The following is a 17,784-nucleotide window of genomic DNA, read 5'->3' on the forward strand; positions in this document are numbered from 1 at the left end:
TAATTAAGCCCTTTAAAGAATGAAAGTGGATCATCCAGGTACGAGGACGATTCGAAACAGCCGTGTCGTTTTCTCTTTCACACCGTACTTCACCATTTCACAGTTCTGATCAATTTTCCGTTGCAAAACTACTCAAACAACCGGACGTGTCTGAACGTCACGCTAAACGCCACAAACCAACGCGCGTTGAAAGATCAATCGAATGCTAATGTGAGCACGGTGTTCGAAAATCAGTGGTCCAAGGGCGTAGTAAAAGATCGTCTGAAATCATTCGACCTTTTTTCTCCGGGCGGCGTTGGAGTTTGTGAGCAGAGCCCAGCGCCAGCGCGATTAAGGTACGCGTCTTCATCTGATGTTTACAGCGAACGACAACGAAAACCGTCTACCCCGCTCGCTCCTCTATGTCTGCTCGCGGCCGAGGAGGTCAATGAATACTTAATCATATGGCAGACCGACCGGTTTCCACGCACAAACTGGTCAAACTCGACAGACAAAACTACGCATGAAAGGCACTTGGGCGACACTTGGGCAACCACAGCGGGTTTCGCAGTCAAAACAGTTACACGCGTGGAGCGATTGCGTTACGATCTGGAGTGGAATTTGGAGTTTGTGCTTCAAAACAAACCACTTAGTCGTATGAGTCGTTGGTGAAAAAGGTTCAAAATTTGAAAAATTTGTGTCGAAAAGGTTTAATGTAACAGATAAAACGTCTGAGGCATTTTGTACCAATAAAACTTTTTTCTTTAAACAACTTACTTTAATTCAATTCGTTTGGCAAACTTTGATCAATCACGCTGCAACATGAATCATTCCAATTATTGGTCACTTTTGATAGATTCCTCTTTGACCTTGAAGTAATTAAACCAACAAACCTACACTTTGACAAGTATTACAGGTCTTAAACATCAAGCGAACATCATTCCATTTCTGTTAAAAAAGAAAATTAATAGCCACACACACAATGCCCATTGCATCAATCGCACCTGTCTGCGACAGGGTTTGTGTGTTTGGAAACCAAATTACAGTGTCAGTAAGCACGGGACAAGCACGCACAATGCACGAGACCGTCACTGAAAGCTACACAGCTGAAGGTCAAACGATTAGAAAAGCATCAAACCCACACCGTGTTGGCGCGCGTACCGTTCATAAATGCGCGGTTATTGACATTTGACGCTTGCGTGGCTTAATTGATGTTTACTAACTGTCATCATGACACGTTTGACAGATCCGCTCGTAAGTAAACAGGCACACGCGAGCCTACAGCCCGTTGCAGATGCCTTCGCCTTTTCGTTCGATCGCTGTGTACAAAGGTCTCTCGCTTAATGCAGTTTAAAAAGGTCTTCAGAAAACAAGGGAAACCCCTAAATCAATGCCTCCGCCAATAGTTGACATTCAGCCAGAAGAACAGAAGCCCACACAGGCCAACACTGTGCTGGCTAAATTTATGTTTCGCCATTACGATCACTCGTTCTAGCTGATCGGAAACACGAACGATCTAAGAACGATCGCTGCGTGTGCTGCTGCTCTTTAACTTCCTGTAAGTTTTTCAGTCCACCCTTCCCGCCCTGACAGTTTGTCGCTTTTTTTTTTTTGCTGTTGCCTACGACCGAATATCGCTACCTGATTTACCATTTCCGTTCTCGGTACTCGGTGAAATGTCACTCCCTGGCGGCGGCACTTCGGCTCCGCAGCACTGTTCGGAGTTGACGGAAGACCTTGTAATCCCAGCCCCCGAAAGGTCGCACCCCGTGGCATGAAATGGCAGCAGGTAGTGTTTCGCGGCAAGGGGCAATACGGGCATGATAAAAAGCTGCTGCTGCTGGTGCAGTTCGAGCCTATCTACGCAATCGCGCCAAACGTGTGTTGCCAAGTGCGTGCGCGGCTGGGAGAGCCCGAGACCTGTGTTCTGCTAGCCCCAAACCGGACTGCCCGTGCAGGTCCGAAGTGAATGCTTGCCTGTTGTGTCGCCCCTCGCACGGGGTGGGATCTGAATTCGCGTGGAGAACAAAAGCGTAAAAGTTGCCCTGTACGCGCAAGTGCGCAATGCAAAGCGTGGCAAATGGGGAACGAGGAAAAAAAAGGCAAACCTGCACAAAGCCACGGCAGTGTGCACCACCGCCATGCGCGCGCACACACACACCCTCCGGACGCTGTTCCATGCGCCGTTGAAGGTAAGAATGGACGTGGTGTGGCTCTCGCGCGCTCGGTCTTAGAGCATGGAACACGAATCGATCGCATGAGCGGGAACTGGATCACCTTGGCGGGCAGCCGGGTTCGAAAGCAGAATGACGTGAACCGAACCCACCCTCTCTCCATCAGGGTCTTTGTGTGCCCACCGTAGGGAGGGGTTTGGTCGAGAGAACGCCACGCACCAATCACACACAGACACGCAGAGAGAAACCAAATTGTAGCATATTGTTCTTATTCTTCGAATACAAACCCCGTTCAGAGAGAACAAAAAACCAACAACCGTTCACATTGCAATCACACCACGACTGCGTGCAATTAATTTTAAGCAGTCGCCACAGCAAACTGCCGAAAAACTGGCCCGTACTCCAGTTCTTGGAAGGTAGACGCTTGGTAGGTGTGCCCCGTAAGCGTTAGAAATGATTTGTTGTGTTTTTTGTTTCGACTGTCATTGCTTCATCAAAGCTCGCGATACTAATGCAGCTCAATCTTAGCGATCGTGAAAGCAATCCAGTGAGACCAATAAACCTGCCCGTGCTGGTCCACAGCACGCCGCAGTCAACGCTTAATGATCGGTAGAGCATACTAATGAACCTTCTCCAAGGGAGTCGCCGGTCCAAAACTTCAGATACGTCGGTGGTCAGCGATCGATTTGCGTTGTGACGATGTGCTGTCGATGTCACAGCACGGCACCGTTGCAATCATGTCAAGGATTGAAACCAACACAAATCTGCCCCGGTGATCTATTGGGGTTATGGTTATTAAAAATTTCCACCACACTGCCCACACACACACACACACAGGTGTTTGTACGGCATCGATTTAGGTTTTGTCATCATCATGAATTGGCAAGAGAGATGCAAACGATCACACCCTGTTTTAGAGTTCAATGAATGCGCGGTAGTCTTTACAGCACTGAGTGTGAGCATGGCACACACTTAAACCTTCATCATTTTGTGTATAATTTCCGTTTCCTGCCGAGCGCGTGCATTATCCGGCTTTAGGCCGGCCTCATCTTTGCTCGCTGGATTTTTGCCCTCTACCAGTGCGGTCTGATAGTAGTCGGCCGCTTCCGGTGGTGTTTTGCGGTCATTCCCGCTTCCCAGGACGAACTGCACCAGGTAGTCGATCAGGTACGATAGGTGGTGGATGAGGGCGATCGCTTTCGAGACTGGCGTTTGGTTTGATTCGGTTGGAGCACTGGACACCTGAAAAATGAATCAATTCTTCACGGTTACTATGTCTTATTGAATACACTTGAATCTCACCAAAACGAGCATAGCTATGAAAAATAAAAGAATACATATTCCTTTCATTTTCACCATTTTTTTTCCTGTGTGTGCCTTTAATCTCACACAAGATCGCCAAGATCAAGAGACATACTGAACTATTTCTTGGCTAGAAACTACCTGCTGTGCATTGCGTTCAGCTGGCGTGATTGCGCCCAGTTGAGCAAACAACACCGAGAACATTCTCGATTGCTCAAAGCGCAAGCCTTGTGCAGTTATTTGATCTGTGCCTGGGAGCAGCCCTGAGCAATGTCAAGTACAAACCAACAGTGGCAGCAGTCGCCGTAGGGTGACCGTGCGCCACGACGGCATCTTAAGGTGAGCTAGAAATTCAATCAGATGGTTGACCGTTTCAACAGGTGTGGTTGGAATGAGCCGTGCAAGATGCTAATGATGGTTCGTGTCCGGCTGTGTTGCCACTATAAGCGTACCAACATTCATCAAAATCAGTTCAAATTCCATTCGCTTTCCTGAACCCGGTTTTTTACGAACACAAAATAGCTCAAGTGTTTGTTCATCCAATTCACGCTAATCACTGCAACGCCTCATTACCCAGCAATTGCTCACTAAACGATGTAATGTGCAAAACAAAGTCATACACAATTAGTCAGCACGACAGCGTGTTTGCTATGCTCGTGCGCACTTTTTAAATACACGCATGCAATTTAGTAAACCTTTAATAGGAATTGGAATGGAGGAAATCAAAATACCAACACCAAATTTCAGGAACATTGGCTGAGCGCTGGGCGAATGGTGTCAAGCCGAGTGAGCAATCAAAAGGTTGGAGCACATTCACTTCGTGCCGATTAGTGTGTTTAGCTGTTGGAAAGCGGACGCCCACTTCCGTAGATCAACAAGGAAACTGCAGTAAAAGGAAGCAAAGGGATTGTTTTCTGCTCGGTTGAGTAATTCGAATTTGATTTCGCTGCTCCCAAACACGGGAAATTATTGTTTTAAAGTGAATAAATAGAAATACTATCAAAAATAGCTCTTAAATTGTCGTAAAATTTCGCAAATATTCTCCCTTTAAAGTGGCACCTAACAAACATTTCCACTTCAATGCTCGTTTTTAAAGTCCATCGCTCAAAACACCTGCTTTCCTGGTAAAACGAAATCATAATTCATGCTCCAGTGAACCCGAACGCACAAACACATCCTTATCGTGGGGCTCCAAACACGCCAAGCCGGCCATATTTTAATTGAATCCAACACTCCCCACCCCAATGATAACACCCACAGACATCGCGGCGAAAAGTTCCACTATCATTCGTGTACTTCCCCCCGTGAACGAGGGCTATCACCAACAACCAAACACACATACACACTGACAGTTCCGCATACATAGCGCCGGAATGTTTCCGTTCCACGCGAGGGGTTAAAAGGTCCCTTTTACGCATGACTGAACAATCCGGAGTCTCAATGGAAAATCGGAAAAAAACACACACACACACACTCTCCGGCACACTTCCAGCCCAGTCCTGGGTGCCTGATCGGTGTGGAATCGAATTTTTCGCATCACTGAGCACACGATTAAACGATTATCGGGCTTTTTGGTGCGCAATTTTACCCTTTTTGCTCCTTTCTGTGCTTGCTTGCTCTGACAATGCTTGTATATTTCATTCTCTGTCTCTTTTCTTTTACCGTGATACAACCCGATTAGTAGTTGAGGACCCAAGCAGTAACGATCTGCCGGGTTTAGGGTTATGCGACCCTGCTCGCTCCGAATCGCAACTGTTCCGCTTCATTAGACAATGCCATGAGAAAATCATCGAACCTTATGGTACGGAAGTGGTCCGTGCGCATGCGTCCTGGGAGGGGGGATATACAGTCTCTGCCCTTCGAAAACCTGTGCTGTAAACATTGACACCTCGCTGTCGGTGTTGTTCGTTTGCGTACGCTCTCTTTTTTGCCGCCACGATCTAGATCAGTGTAACGACACAGCTACAGTCAGCTACAGGGAGAGCGTAGGTAACGGCCTTCACGGGAGCGAGGGTTTGTTTCAAAAATTGGAAGATTTATAGTGCCGCGCGACAACTAAGTGTCGCTAGTTAGCACCTGTTCATAAGAAAAGAGGCTTAGTTTCGGGCAGCATTTTAAGCTCATTAAGAAGTTTTAGATTGCCTCACAGATTTCTATCTTTTTGACGACTTTTTGACTCTGGAGGGCCTGCACTTGAAAGAACCTTTTCGATGACAAAGTAAAATGATGATTAATGATGTTAGAGTTTGCTCAGGAACTTTAGAGAACATAATGAAACATGAAAAGACCAAAACAAATATTAAAAAAATATATACATTTTAAGGTAAAACATGACTTCAATTGCGAATAGTAAAGCATTATTGAATGTTTTACTTCCACCAACACTTCGATACGAATCAGCTGTTTTCTTACATGCTGTACGCATGACTGAACAGGGAGTCCTTCAACACCGATAAGAAACATCCTCCACTCGCTGCTGCGCTCTTTGCACGGGGAAATTCTACTTTTCACGCTTGACTGAACAATTTGCAGTGGAAAATTTCCAAATTACGGACACATCAAACCCTCAGGGAGTTAACCCCTATCTGTACGGTTTTCCCGTGGAAAATCCTCCATACACACACACACACACACACAAAAACGAATCTAGAAGAAACGCATCACCCGTGCTGCGTTGGTGGTGAGGAATTGTTTTCCATCTTTTACGCATGACCGAACACGGGAGACCCCGGGCGTAGGGAAAATTCAGTGAAGGGGAAAACTCATAAAACAACCTACACCCGCGTATGCGTTCCTGGCGCCGGAAAATTCTATCTTTCACGCTTGATTGCACCGAGCAAATTAGTGCGCTCGAGCGCGCCCCGTTTGCTCGTTTGATTAGGAAGAACGGCATCGAAATCTTCCAGCTCAGTCAGCTGTGGCCGATAAATTTCGCTCCATTCCACTGCACAATCGAATCACAGCCGTGCGAAAACGGCTCCACCCGGTCTGGCAGGCGGTTTGCCACCAGCGTACAGGCAAGGGCGCACTTGTCATTCGGCCGCTGCACGCATGCGCCCTCCCTCTGGAGGCCGAACAAAATGCGAGAGAATGGAGAAAGCGTCCCCCCGTTAAAGACCGGAGCACGTGATAACAGCCTTGGCGTGGAAACGGCGCTTGGAGAAATTGGACCTGCGGGCCAATTGTCTGTGCGGCGTTCGGCTGCTCGGCAAGCGGGGGAGGGTACACGTCTGAACCCGGACACAGCCAACCCGGACATGGCCGGGAGGGGTTTGGGCACGATTTGAAAGGGCATCGGCAGCGATCAGATGCAGCGAACCGTGAATAATTTGATTTTCACCGCACCAGGATGTCATACGCGGTCGCTACTGCTGGGCAGGTTGAAGTCAATAAAGTATGCTTGGGGCACCCCATTTTCTAACCCAAGCCTTCGTGAACCCTTCGTCGCGTGTCTACGTCAGCCTCGAACGACGGCCTCCTTACCGGGCATGCTCTCCCGGCCATGGTGTCTCCAGCTTTCTGCCTCAGTGAACATTGAAGTCCCAAAATCGCTCCAATTAGTGGGGCGGACTTACCAAGCATATTCGTGATTTGATATCATTTGTATGGTGGATGGGGAGCAGCGTCCCACTATCACCACTGTTGAGAATGCTCGCTGCTCGGAGTTTTCCCTACTGCTACCAGGAGCCTGACAGTGACAGGGGCAGTTTTCCAACCACGCATGACTGCACAGTGGAGTCCTAGCAACCGGCGTATATAGCAACCAGCTGACAGGACACACAAATACACTCACCTGCTCTGTTCACGCATCCTGCTGCATGGTTCTGCGCTCCCGCTACAAAGAAAATCACAATTTTACGCTTGATTGAGCAGAAGTCCCTCTGATGGAAAAGTTAATTGAGCTGTCAGTCTCGACCCACCCGGGAATGTCACGCTGGGGCTGCTCGCAGAAAAAAGGGGTTTTCCACTGATGCTAATGAGGTTTTCTCGCAGCAAAAGGAAAGCGGAAAACAAACGCCAATTTGAACTTTTCACCCATGTCAGTCGTCATGGGAGTCTCTCCCTCTCTCTCTCTTTCTTTCATCGAAATCAAAGCCACCTTCGCTAGGTGTTGTGCGCCTGGTGAAAGGAAGCGTTTGTTTTCGCCTGACTGCACACGGATGACAGTTGGGCTGACAGTATAGTGTAGGGAAATTGAACACGTGGCTGACACACACACACCGGCGCCCTCCCATCTAACTCCCTCTAATCTGTTGCCGTTGTGCGCACGCGCGCTCCATAGTTGTGGCAGGTCAGTAACTTCTTTCCAACACCTTCCAGCAATCCCTTCGGAAGCAAAAGGGCTGCGGTGTTATGGGAACCGAGGTTAACAGCTGCGTGTGAGTGTGTGTGTGTGTGGAGTAACTTTCACCTGGCGTGTTAAGTCACAACCACTCACAGCCATGGTAGGTGTGAGAAAGCACCAAAGGGCCGCTAGCATGTTTCGTTCTGCTTTGACACGTTTTTTCCAAATGCGGCGATAACGCCGTCCGCCAGCAATCTGTAAAAGGTAGTCACCGCTCGCGTAAGACCTATCCCATCTTTCCGGTAGTGCTATGGTGGTGTGAGCGCACTAATGGTTAATAAATATTAAAATATCTTGAAACAATGATTTATCATCCAAACCACCATCGCCCGCTTCGTATTACGCGGCCCTCCAGGAACGGTGTCCAACGCGGTCGTGTGTAGTCACGCAAACCATTAAGGTCCCCGGGGTTGGTTACGGGTGGTCTGCCGCAAATGGAAGACCACAGCATCCGATGCCAGTCCGGTAGCGGGCTTTCATTCCATTAGAGGCACGCTTCCTTCGGTGGCGCCTCGTACGGTGCCACCGGCCTGTCTCTGTGTGTCGCTTCTGTGGCGAAGGGATAAAACCTTCGATTAAGTGTTTTCGCTTTTGCATCACCCTTGCCGCCGTAAAGTACGAAGTAATGCTGGGAATGTAGCGTCATGTAGCGCCGGTAGGCCATGCTTTCCCGTGTGAGCTCATCGTATGATAAGCTGGCAAACAGACAAGCTCGTCGTGAGAGAATGTTCAACGAGCAAATCCGTACCTACTGTTGTGGCTGTTGCTGCACCGAGTGGAATAGTGGCTCATATGCTAATGAGCCTGCCTGAAATGTCTATTGCGTAAAGGGTTGCGGTTTGTTAAGAGTATGAGAAGAAGAGGGCCTATTAGAAGATTGTAGAAGAAAGCTTCAACGGTAGCAAATTGGGGTTTGGCGCATTGCCGTAACCTTTAGGTATAAAGCAGTAGAAGGGGTCATAGGATCTACTATAATAGATGATTTCATTCCAAGATGTTGAATGGAGTCTAATGAGTTAATTGAATGCATTTAATCGTTTTGATATATTCTACAACAACGACGACTACGAGTTCAGTAAGCTTCACATCAACTTCATTTGTTTCACAAAATATTTTGTTCTTGCCTACAATTGGAGTCGAAAATTACAAGTATCAAATTCCGTTGCAAAATAACTAGAACTACTCGTTTGCTACATCACTTCACTTACTCTTCTGTCCTTGAGTCCTATGCCACAATAATGTGGCGTAAAGTACATTTACCTATCAAACAGCAATTCCATTAAACTAACACTTGTAAACGCCTCAACTTCGATGCAGATAATTAGCTTAAACGACAGACTATCAAATGACTCAATTCCCTGTCCGTAGGTACCAATTGGCCTTTCACTAAGCAAAGCACAATCTATTGCTCCTACGACCCGTTCTATGTGTGTGTGTGTGTGTGTGTGTTTTGTGTGTGCACACGAAGATTAGATTAACAAATCAGCAAACCGATCGAGAGCTTTTGCTTTACTACTTCAGCACTCCTTCTCAGCTCACGCAGCTGAAAATTCACAACAACACCAACGAACGTGGGGAGCAACTGCTGCTGCATTGTGTGATAATATGGCACACCCGGGGGCTTGTGTGATTTGTGCTGTGAGTCGTACTGTTTGGCGATCTTGAGCTGAGCTTTGTGTCGGTGGGTTTTTTTTGCCTCCACACAGCCCCACAGCCACAACCTCTAAGCCAGCGATGGAGATGGAAGGCGCACGGAGACAGCTAACCTCAAATGGACACACGCGCTACATAATCTCCTCCCCTCAGTGGTGGGTTTTTGGGGGGGAACTTAACGTCAGTATCATGACGCAGTTGGTACGGTAAGTCTGCGAATGTAACCGCCGTATCACTTACGCAATCTGCACAGCCCAAAATGGGGTGAAATAGAGTTTTCGACCACCCCATTAAGTTTGCGTTTGGTTTTGCCAAATGCTTTTGCCAAACTCTAACCGAACTGCAGTTTTGAAATGAATGCACTAAAATGCACTCCCACCAGGTGTTCTGGTGTTGAGAGTCAAAATCAAAGAATCTGCAAAACAAAATGTTTGCACTCGAAAGCCCACATGACAAGCAGCTGCAGCTGAGAAGCTGTCCATTCAAAGCACAGACAAACGAAGCATTCTGCCATGTTTTAGCCAGCTGCCGTCATTGCACAGAAGAGTAGCACAGCTGTGGAGCTTCGCTGCTGGTCGCATCGTCCCCGAGTGCCGTTTATGACGTCGGGGTGGCCAATTGCGGTCAAGTACAAACTGATCGGCGCTGCGGCGAAGTCTCGTACTCGGAGAGAAGTATGCTGTCTGGCCAACGTAAACAAGCGCGTTTGCATGTACGTGGTGCGGTGAGAGAAAGTCCAATTTGGACGAAGTTAACGCGCGTAAAAAGGTTAACTACGAAAATGTTTTGAACCACGAAAACCGAACAATTTTTCATGCAGCAACCACGAACGAAGAAGTCGCGCTGGAGACGCGATGGCAGCACCGCTAATAGACGCTTATTACCACCTCGACATTTGATGTGCTGGTGGCATTTGATGACTTTTTCAAACATTCTCGCTCGCTGCCGCTGGTTTGACGAAAGGCCAAAAAGATTAGGCCAGGCAAAGCCAGTGCCGACTGTCGTGCCATACTTCCAAGGTTTGGCAAAGCTGACAAACGGGGTTTGGGGTTGGGTTTGAAAATGCTTCGCGCGCCACGAATATCTTTGGCGCGCACGGGAGCTTCAGCAACATCTCCTGCACCTTTTGGTGGCATCTCGTGCCGTTGCATCGCCACACATCTTATCGCACGATCGCACGATCGCAATCGTATAATCATCACCCATCCAGCCCCTCCACCCGCGGCCGCCTCTATTAATCTATTAATCAACTCGACCCAATTAGGCAAGCCGCCGAGAGGTGGCCAACGCGTGGATAGTGTATCGGCGTTGCTTCAACACCGTCAAAACGCGCCGTGCCTTTTTCAGGCATCCAGCAGCCGTCAGAATGGTAAACCGATTGTTTTGAGCTGTGCTCAATCCACTCGATCATCTGCCGAAGGTGATCTGGAAGATGTGCTCGTGGCACAAGCACTTGAGGCAAGCTGCTGTTGCAGGCTTTGCAAAACTCGTTCTCATCGAATGCAGGTCAGCTCGCTGTGAACTTGACGGTAGAGTGATTATCTAACTGGCGAAGAAAACAGCCCCATACAGATCCACCGGTGTGATTAGATAACAACTGTTTTGCTTGTGCTTTTTGCTGTGTGTGCATCAAGCCCTACCCTTACTACCTTTGGGGGACGCTTGAAATCTGGGCTTATTGACAAACAATGAGAGAGTAAATGGTTTTCAAAGCCAATTTGCTAATCAGATTAGTACTTGCCGCGGCTTAGACAGCTCACAAAACGCGTAATCTTCAATCCTAAAATTGGAACAACTTCGCAATCGATCGTTTTCTATCGCTGCCCGTGTAGGGAAGCACTAAATGTTGACATCCAAAGGTAAACATTAAACATTTAAGCAGGTGCTGAAAGGTTTCACCGTGACCCATAAGGCCTCAGTCGCTATCGATATTTAACGTTCACCCTAAATGGTAGTGCCAATTTAAATGACAGACAATTAATACTTTGCTTTCCATTTGCGCTCTTCTCCACTTGCAGTTAACGCCTCGGATACTAAGAATAGCGATAGTGCTATGCATCCTCATCGCGATCTTCTCCCAAGCGACAGACAGTGCGCAAAGTAAGTACAAGCCCCGTCGTGGTAAACGCATTAAGCTGGCATTTAACACCCAGGAAATTAAGATAAATCAAACTAATTTATTGTCCTGTTGTCGCTGCAACACTTGCAATGTGATCTTTGCACATACACGCTCTCTGGTGACTGAAACGTTTGAGTGGATCAACCGCACAACTAATCGTTCACCGTTCTGCCTTTTTTGCCCCGACAGCAAAGCGAAGAATACGGCGACCCACTAACCTAAAGTCCTCCGTAGCGAAGCCAGAAGACAATCAAATCCCCACGAAAAAGGCACAGGATCGGTCGGATCAGGCGCCCGCCTCGGCAACGAACCGATTCCGCGTGCGCACGAAAACGCGCGGCTCACTGGCGGCCGGTGCTGCCGGTACGGCGGTCGTAGCGGGCGCTGCCAGCTCTGCCCTCGTGTCCAAGAAAGCACAGGTCGACAGTGATGGCTACAAGGTAAGCATTGCCTGACATATAGCCCTTACCCACAAACCTATCTTTGACCGATACGGACACGCTTCGCTTTACAGATCGTTTGCTACTACACCAACTGGTCGCAGTACCGTACCAAGATCGGTAAGTTCGTCCCGGAGGACATCCCGGCCGACCTCTGCACACACATCATCTTCGCGTTCGGCTGGCTGAAGAAGGGCAAGCTGAGCTCGTTTGAGAGCAACGACGAGACGAAGGATGGCAAGACCGGCCTGTACGAGCGAATGATGACACTGAAGAAGGCAAACCCGAAGCTGAAGGTGCTGCTGGCCATCGGTGGCTGGTCGTTCGGAACGCAAAAGTTTAAGGAAATGTCTGCGACGCGCTACGCCCGCCAAACGTTCATCTACTCGGCCATTCCGTTCCTGCGGCAGCGTGGTTTCGACGGGCTCGACATGGATTGGGAGTACCCGAAGGGTGGCGATGACAAGAAGAACTTTGTGCTGCTGCTGAAAGAGCTGAAGGAAGCGTTCGATGCGGAGTCGCAGGAGATCCGCCAGCCGCGGCTGCTGCTCACGGCGGCCGTCCCCGTCGGTCCGGACAATGTGCGCGGTGGGTACGATGTGCCGGCGGTGGCCAGCTACCTCGACTTTATCAACCTGATGGCGTACGATTTCCACGGCAAGTGGGAACGCGAGACGGGTCACAATGCACCGCTGTACGCACCGTCCTCGGACAGCGAGTGGCGCAAGCAGCTGTCGGTGGACTATGCCGCCAATCTGTGGGTGAAGCTGGGTGCACCGAAGGAAAAGCTGGTAATTGGTATGCCAACGTACGGACGTTCGTTCACGCTGTCCAACACGGAACGGTACAAGGTGAACTCACCGGCCAGTGGAGGCGGTAAGGCGGGCGAATACACGAAGGAGTCCGGCTTCCTGGCGTACTACGAGATCTGCGAGATGCTGCTGAACGGTGCGGTGTACATTTGGGACGACGAGATGAAGGTGCCGTACCTGGTGGACGGTGATCAGTGGGTTGGATTTGACGATGAGCGCGCGATCCGCAACAAGATGAGCTGGATCAAGACGAACGGGTTCGGCGGTGCGATGGTGTGGACGGTCGATATGGATGACTTCTCGGGCACGGTTTGCGGTGGCAATGTGAAGTACCCGCTGATCGGGGCGATGCGCGAGGAGCTGCGCGGTGTTAGCCGTGGCAAGGAGGCGAAGGACGTCGATTGGTCCTCGGTGGCTGCTACAATTGTGGAGAAGGTAAGAGCAATATGATTTGAAAGGGGTATCTTTATCCTAACAAACCTGTCTTTTGGGGTTTTTATTTGCAGGAAGTTGAAAAGCCTGCACCGATCAAAATCTCCGTGTCTGAGCTGCTGGCCAAGGTGCAGAAGCCTCAGAAGAAGATCATCAAGCAGGGACTGGCAACGGTGGAAAAGAACTGTAAGTATCGGGTTGTCCCAATCTCCAAGAATTCCTTCCAACTCCACTCATTCCAACCTGACTCCCATTCTACACAGCACGACCAGCGCAAGTGTTCTGCTACTTGACCAGCTGGTCAGTGAAGCGCCCCGGTGCTGGTAAGTTTGAACCGAAGGACGTCGACGCCAGCCTCTGCACGCACATCGTGTACGCCTTTGCCACGCTGAAGGACCACAAGCTGACCGAAGCGAACGAGAACGATCCGGACATGTACGACGAGGTGATCGCACTGCGCGAGAAGAACCCGGACCTGCAGATCCTGCTCGCGATCGGCGGTTGGGCGTTCGGGTCCACCCCGTTCAAGGAGCTTACCTCGAACGTGTTCCGCATGAACCAGTTCGTGTACGAAGCGATCGAGTTCCTGCGCGAGTACCAGTTCAACGGGCTCGACGTCGACTGGGAGTATCCGCGCGGTGCCGACGACCGCAAGGCATACGTTGATCTGCTGCGCGAGCTGCGCGTCGCGTTTGAGGGTGAGGCGAAAACGTCTGGTCAACCGCGACTGCTGCTGACCGCTGCCGTGCCTGCCTCGTTCGAAGCGATCGCTGCCGGGTACGATGTGCCCGAGATCTCGAAGTATCTGGACTTTATTAACGTGATGACGTACGACTTCCACGGTCAGTGGGAGCGTCAGGTTGGGCACAATTCACCGCTCTTCCCGCTGGATTCGGCCTCCAACTATCAGAAGAAGCTGACCGTTGACTATAGTGCGCGCGAGTGGGTCAAGCAGGGTGCCCCCAAGGAGAAGCTACTGATCGGTATGCCCACGTACGGGCGATCGTTCACGCTCGTTAATCAGACGCAGTTCGATATTGGAGCGCCTGCATCGGGCGGTGGTCTGCCGGGCAAGTTTACCAATGAGGCTGGCTTCCTGAGCTATTACGAAATTTGTGCATTCCTCGGAGTGGACAACACGACGCTGGTGTGGGACTCGGAGCAGCAGGTGCCATTCGCTTACCGAAAGGATCAGTGGGTCGGTTTCGATGATGAGCGATCGCTGAAGACAAAGGTAAGCTGAAGTTTTAGTTATTAGAGAACATAGAATTTAATGCCTGTTTCATGATGTCCTTTGCAGATGGAGTGGCTCAAGGAGGAAGGTTTCGGTGGCATTATGGTGTGGTCGATCGATATGGATGACTTCTCGGGTCGCTGCGGCAGTGGCAAGTACCCGCTGCTGAACGTACTCAACAGTGAGCTGAAGGACTACAAGGTGGCGCTGGAGTACGATGGCCCGTATGAGTCGTTCGGACCGCGCGGTGCTTACACGACCAAGGATCGTAAGTCTCTCGACCAGCTGATGCTCTTCATTGGACAGATATTAATCTCAAATGTTTGCTTTTCCAGCCAACGAGGTGACCTGCGCCGAAGAGGACGGCCACATCAGCTACCATCCGGATAAGGCCGACTGTACGCACTACTTCATGTGCGAGGGAGAGCGCAAACATCACATGCCATGCCCGGCCAACTTGGTCTTCAATCCGAACGAGAATGTGTGCGATTGGCCCGAAAATGTGGAAGGCTGTCAGCATCACACGCAGGCCCCGGCAGCCTAAGTAGACGAACAAAAAAAAAAAGGTCGGCCTTGAGCGGCCCCAGTGAGCTATTCTGCCAGGCGCGCCCTTTATCGTGAGCCATTTTACAACCGTCTGTCAACTTCAAATTTTATCTACTACTGCCCAGATTCATTGCTAGCGTGTTGTTAGCGTGTAAAGCAAATGAAAACAGAATACTCTACCCTGCCACCTTAAAACGAAAATGGGTCAGCCACACTCTGCTCTCTGGAGTGGTGCGACCAAACTTATTCTGCCACATAACGAACGCATGACATGAGGAGAAAATCGACTCACGACAGCCTTGGAGCCACTGTTTGTAAATACTATTATATTTGTATGCCACACGTCCTTACTTTCACCTTCACATGGAGATTTAAAGTAATACAAATTGCAACCTGTTTCCTCTTTACTAACGCCTATGTCTTGGCACACGGACATTGAATCGCAACGGTAGAAAGGTTGATAGGCATTTCTTCTTGCTAACAGTACAATCTGAATGTGCTGGAGGAAAACATCAATTATTTATACATAAAAGTCCTTCTGTTGCTATCATTCCGCCAGCTACAGCAAACTGGACTCGACAAACCGGTATGAGATGTTGCTACGTATGCTGGACGGTGTCTTTTCTTAAACTATGCACTTGATTCTACACATTAAAAAGAAAAAGATGCTATTTATGAACGAAAAGGGAAGGAAGCTTAAATTGCTACAACACGCACCGGGTGATTGTGCGTGAGCTCGTTGTCAACCAGGCTCAATCTACCGTAAAAGGCGGCACGCTGAGAGTTTCGAACGTCGGTTACAAAAATGAGGGAAAAACAGCCACAGTTTTTTTTACACTTTTTTTAACATACAACCATTAAATTACACACGACATCAATCGAAGAACAGCAGTTGTTTGTTTGTTTGTTTTTTTCTCTTTTTTTTAAACACCAGTAATATCTGTAAATGTCGTTTTTGATAGATGTATAAAAACTGTGATAATTAAGTGTATATAAACAAAAGAAAAACAAAACAAGGAGCCAGCGAAAGCTAAGCAGCCGTGTGAAAAAAAAAGTATGTGAAAGAAGAGATGTTTAGGAAAGCAGGCATAGCAAGAGAATGAAGCGAATATGAAATGAAAACAGAAGTAGAAAACGTCTCACCAACATCAGAGAACGGAAAACAATGAATTAAAAAGAGATCAAACACACTAGCAAAACAACAAGCAAACACTAAAAGACTACTTTCCAAAATCAGACAAATAAATACAAACCAGTAAAATGAAAAACACAAAACGAAACAGCACCAGCGACAACGAGCGGGGAAAAGGAAGAACGTTACTACTTATAAGCGGAACACAAGCGGAACAAGAAAAGCAGGAACTGTTTCTAAGGCTAAACAGATAGCTCATTTTCTGTTTATGAGAAGATGAATTCAACGCAGGACAAGTAAATTAGAGGATGGAGAACAGGAAAGCGTTAAGCGGATGCGATTAACAACACGTGCGAAACAGTGACGCGAGTGAGCCTTGCCGCCGAACCTGGGAAAGACGCGTGTCCCACACCGATCGGAAACGGGTTGTGGGGACAGTACAATTTGTGGAGACTCTTAGAAAACAAAAACCTGCAAAATATTACGATGAATCAGTAAATTTATGGGGTTCTATGTGGAAAAAGCGGCCCGTTTGACAGGCGTAGTTTCCCTTTCGGAGTGCAAGCGACAAACGAGAACAGTTAATGCAAACTGCGACAATACTTTATTTTTAATGTAAAAAAATATATGTTAAATGTACTTTTTTGATGAATAAATCACTTATTAGTATAAATATAAACTTTGACGTGGTTGAATTTTACAATCCCTGACTTCGATAGTAGTGGTAGTGCGTTTTAATTCCGGCAGAGGGCACTGCGATGGCATGCGATCAATAAATACTGTTGATAATCGATCTCAGGAGTTACTGTGTTAGGCCGCGGGGCCATGGTACTTTTGGGATACCTACGTTCACAACGTTTGTCGAATCAGCACAAAATCGATTTGAGAATCTTTGAAAATCTTTTCGAAAGTTGAGGATGGAGCGATTGGCTTGCTGAAATATGAGCTATTGTGCTGTTTTATTTTTCGGTAATCCCTTTGGAAAATGTATTCAATGTTTATAATAGATTTTTTTTTAAATGCGATCAAGAGCTTATTTTCTATTTAAAGCTCCAAATAAAACTTCAGTGGCTTTATCAATTTCTGAGTGAGCAAAATTGACGACGGCCACAAGCTCGCGTCTGTGTACAAGTTTTGAGTGCTTGAGAATGTTTTCTTAGTTTAATAAAGCCCCGTGGCCCCACGACCTTAAATGTTGACTTGTTTTCTTTTTCTTTTCTTCAATATTTTTTTTTTTAAATTTGCAATAAATTCATTAAAAATCTTTAAAATAGACCAGGGATGCTACAAACTATGGCCCTTGACCACTTCGTTATGATCAAAATAAATAGTTTCCTACTATGATCAAAATTACAAAATAGTTTAAAATTCTTCAAAACTAAAATCTAGCTTTACTAAAATAAAGCTGTAGAATTTAGATGCATTATTTATCAGTTTTTTTTCTTCTCAAAATGAGTTTTATCAGGATGAGAACAGATAAATGCAACGTCAAAACGGCACTCAACAACATGATTAGCGACAAGAAATCCTCTAACGCAGTAAGTAAAAGATCTTAAATAAATGACTCAGGCGTGATAAACACACTACACGATTTTGATGTTCAAAAAAGAACATGT

The 17,784-nt window shown here is 47.9% G+C and overlaps 2 protein-coding genes across 4 annotated transcripts in view; one reads left to right on the top strand and one right to left on the bottom strand.

Moving 5' to 3' along the window:
• Positions 1-16,847, top strand: part of LOC120894257 (probable chitinase 10) — a 32,587-nt gene extending 15,740 nt beyond the window's left edge. For all 3 annotated transcript variants that reach the window (XM_040296740.1, XM_040296739.1, XM_040296741.1), the window contains exons 3-9: positions 11,472-11,553; positions 11,762-12,012; positions 12,087-13,259; positions 13,331-13,442; positions 13,520-14,490; positions 14,557-14,758; positions 14,826-16,847. In XM_040296740.1, the coding sequence (XP_040152674.1) occupies positions 11,472-11,553; positions 11,762-12,012; positions 12,087-13,259; positions 13,331-13,442; positions 13,520-14,490; positions 14,557-14,758; positions 14,826-15,034 (3,000 nt within the window). In that variant the 3' untranslated portion in view covers positions 15,035-16,847. The remainder of the gene's footprint in view (positions 1-11,471; positions 11,554-11,761; positions 12,013-12,086; positions 13,260-13,330; positions 13,443-13,519; positions 14,491-14,556; positions 14,759-14,825) is intronic.
• LOC120894258 lies at positions 3,060-3,588 on the bottom strand. The gene is made up of 2 exons (XM_040296742.1): positions 3,456-3,588; positions 3,060-3,395 (listed from the first exon to the last, which is right to left on the bottom strand). Exons 1-2 carry the CDS (start codon positions 3,510-3,512, stop codon positions 3,126-3,128), a joined length of 327 nt encoding a protein of 108 aa, XP_040152676.1. The 5' UTR covers positions 3,513-3,588; the 3' UTR covers positions 3,060-3,125.
• Positions 16,848-17,784: the final 937 nt, after the last annotated feature.

This window comes from Anopheles arabiensis, chromosome 2 (genome assembly GCF_016920715.1).
Source record: "Anopheles arabiensis isolate DONGOLA chromosome 2, AaraD3, whole genome shotgun sequence".
In the NCBI taxonomy this organism is placed as follows: Eukaryota; Metazoa; Arthropoda; class Insecta; order Diptera; family Culicidae; genus Anopheles; species Anopheles arabiensis.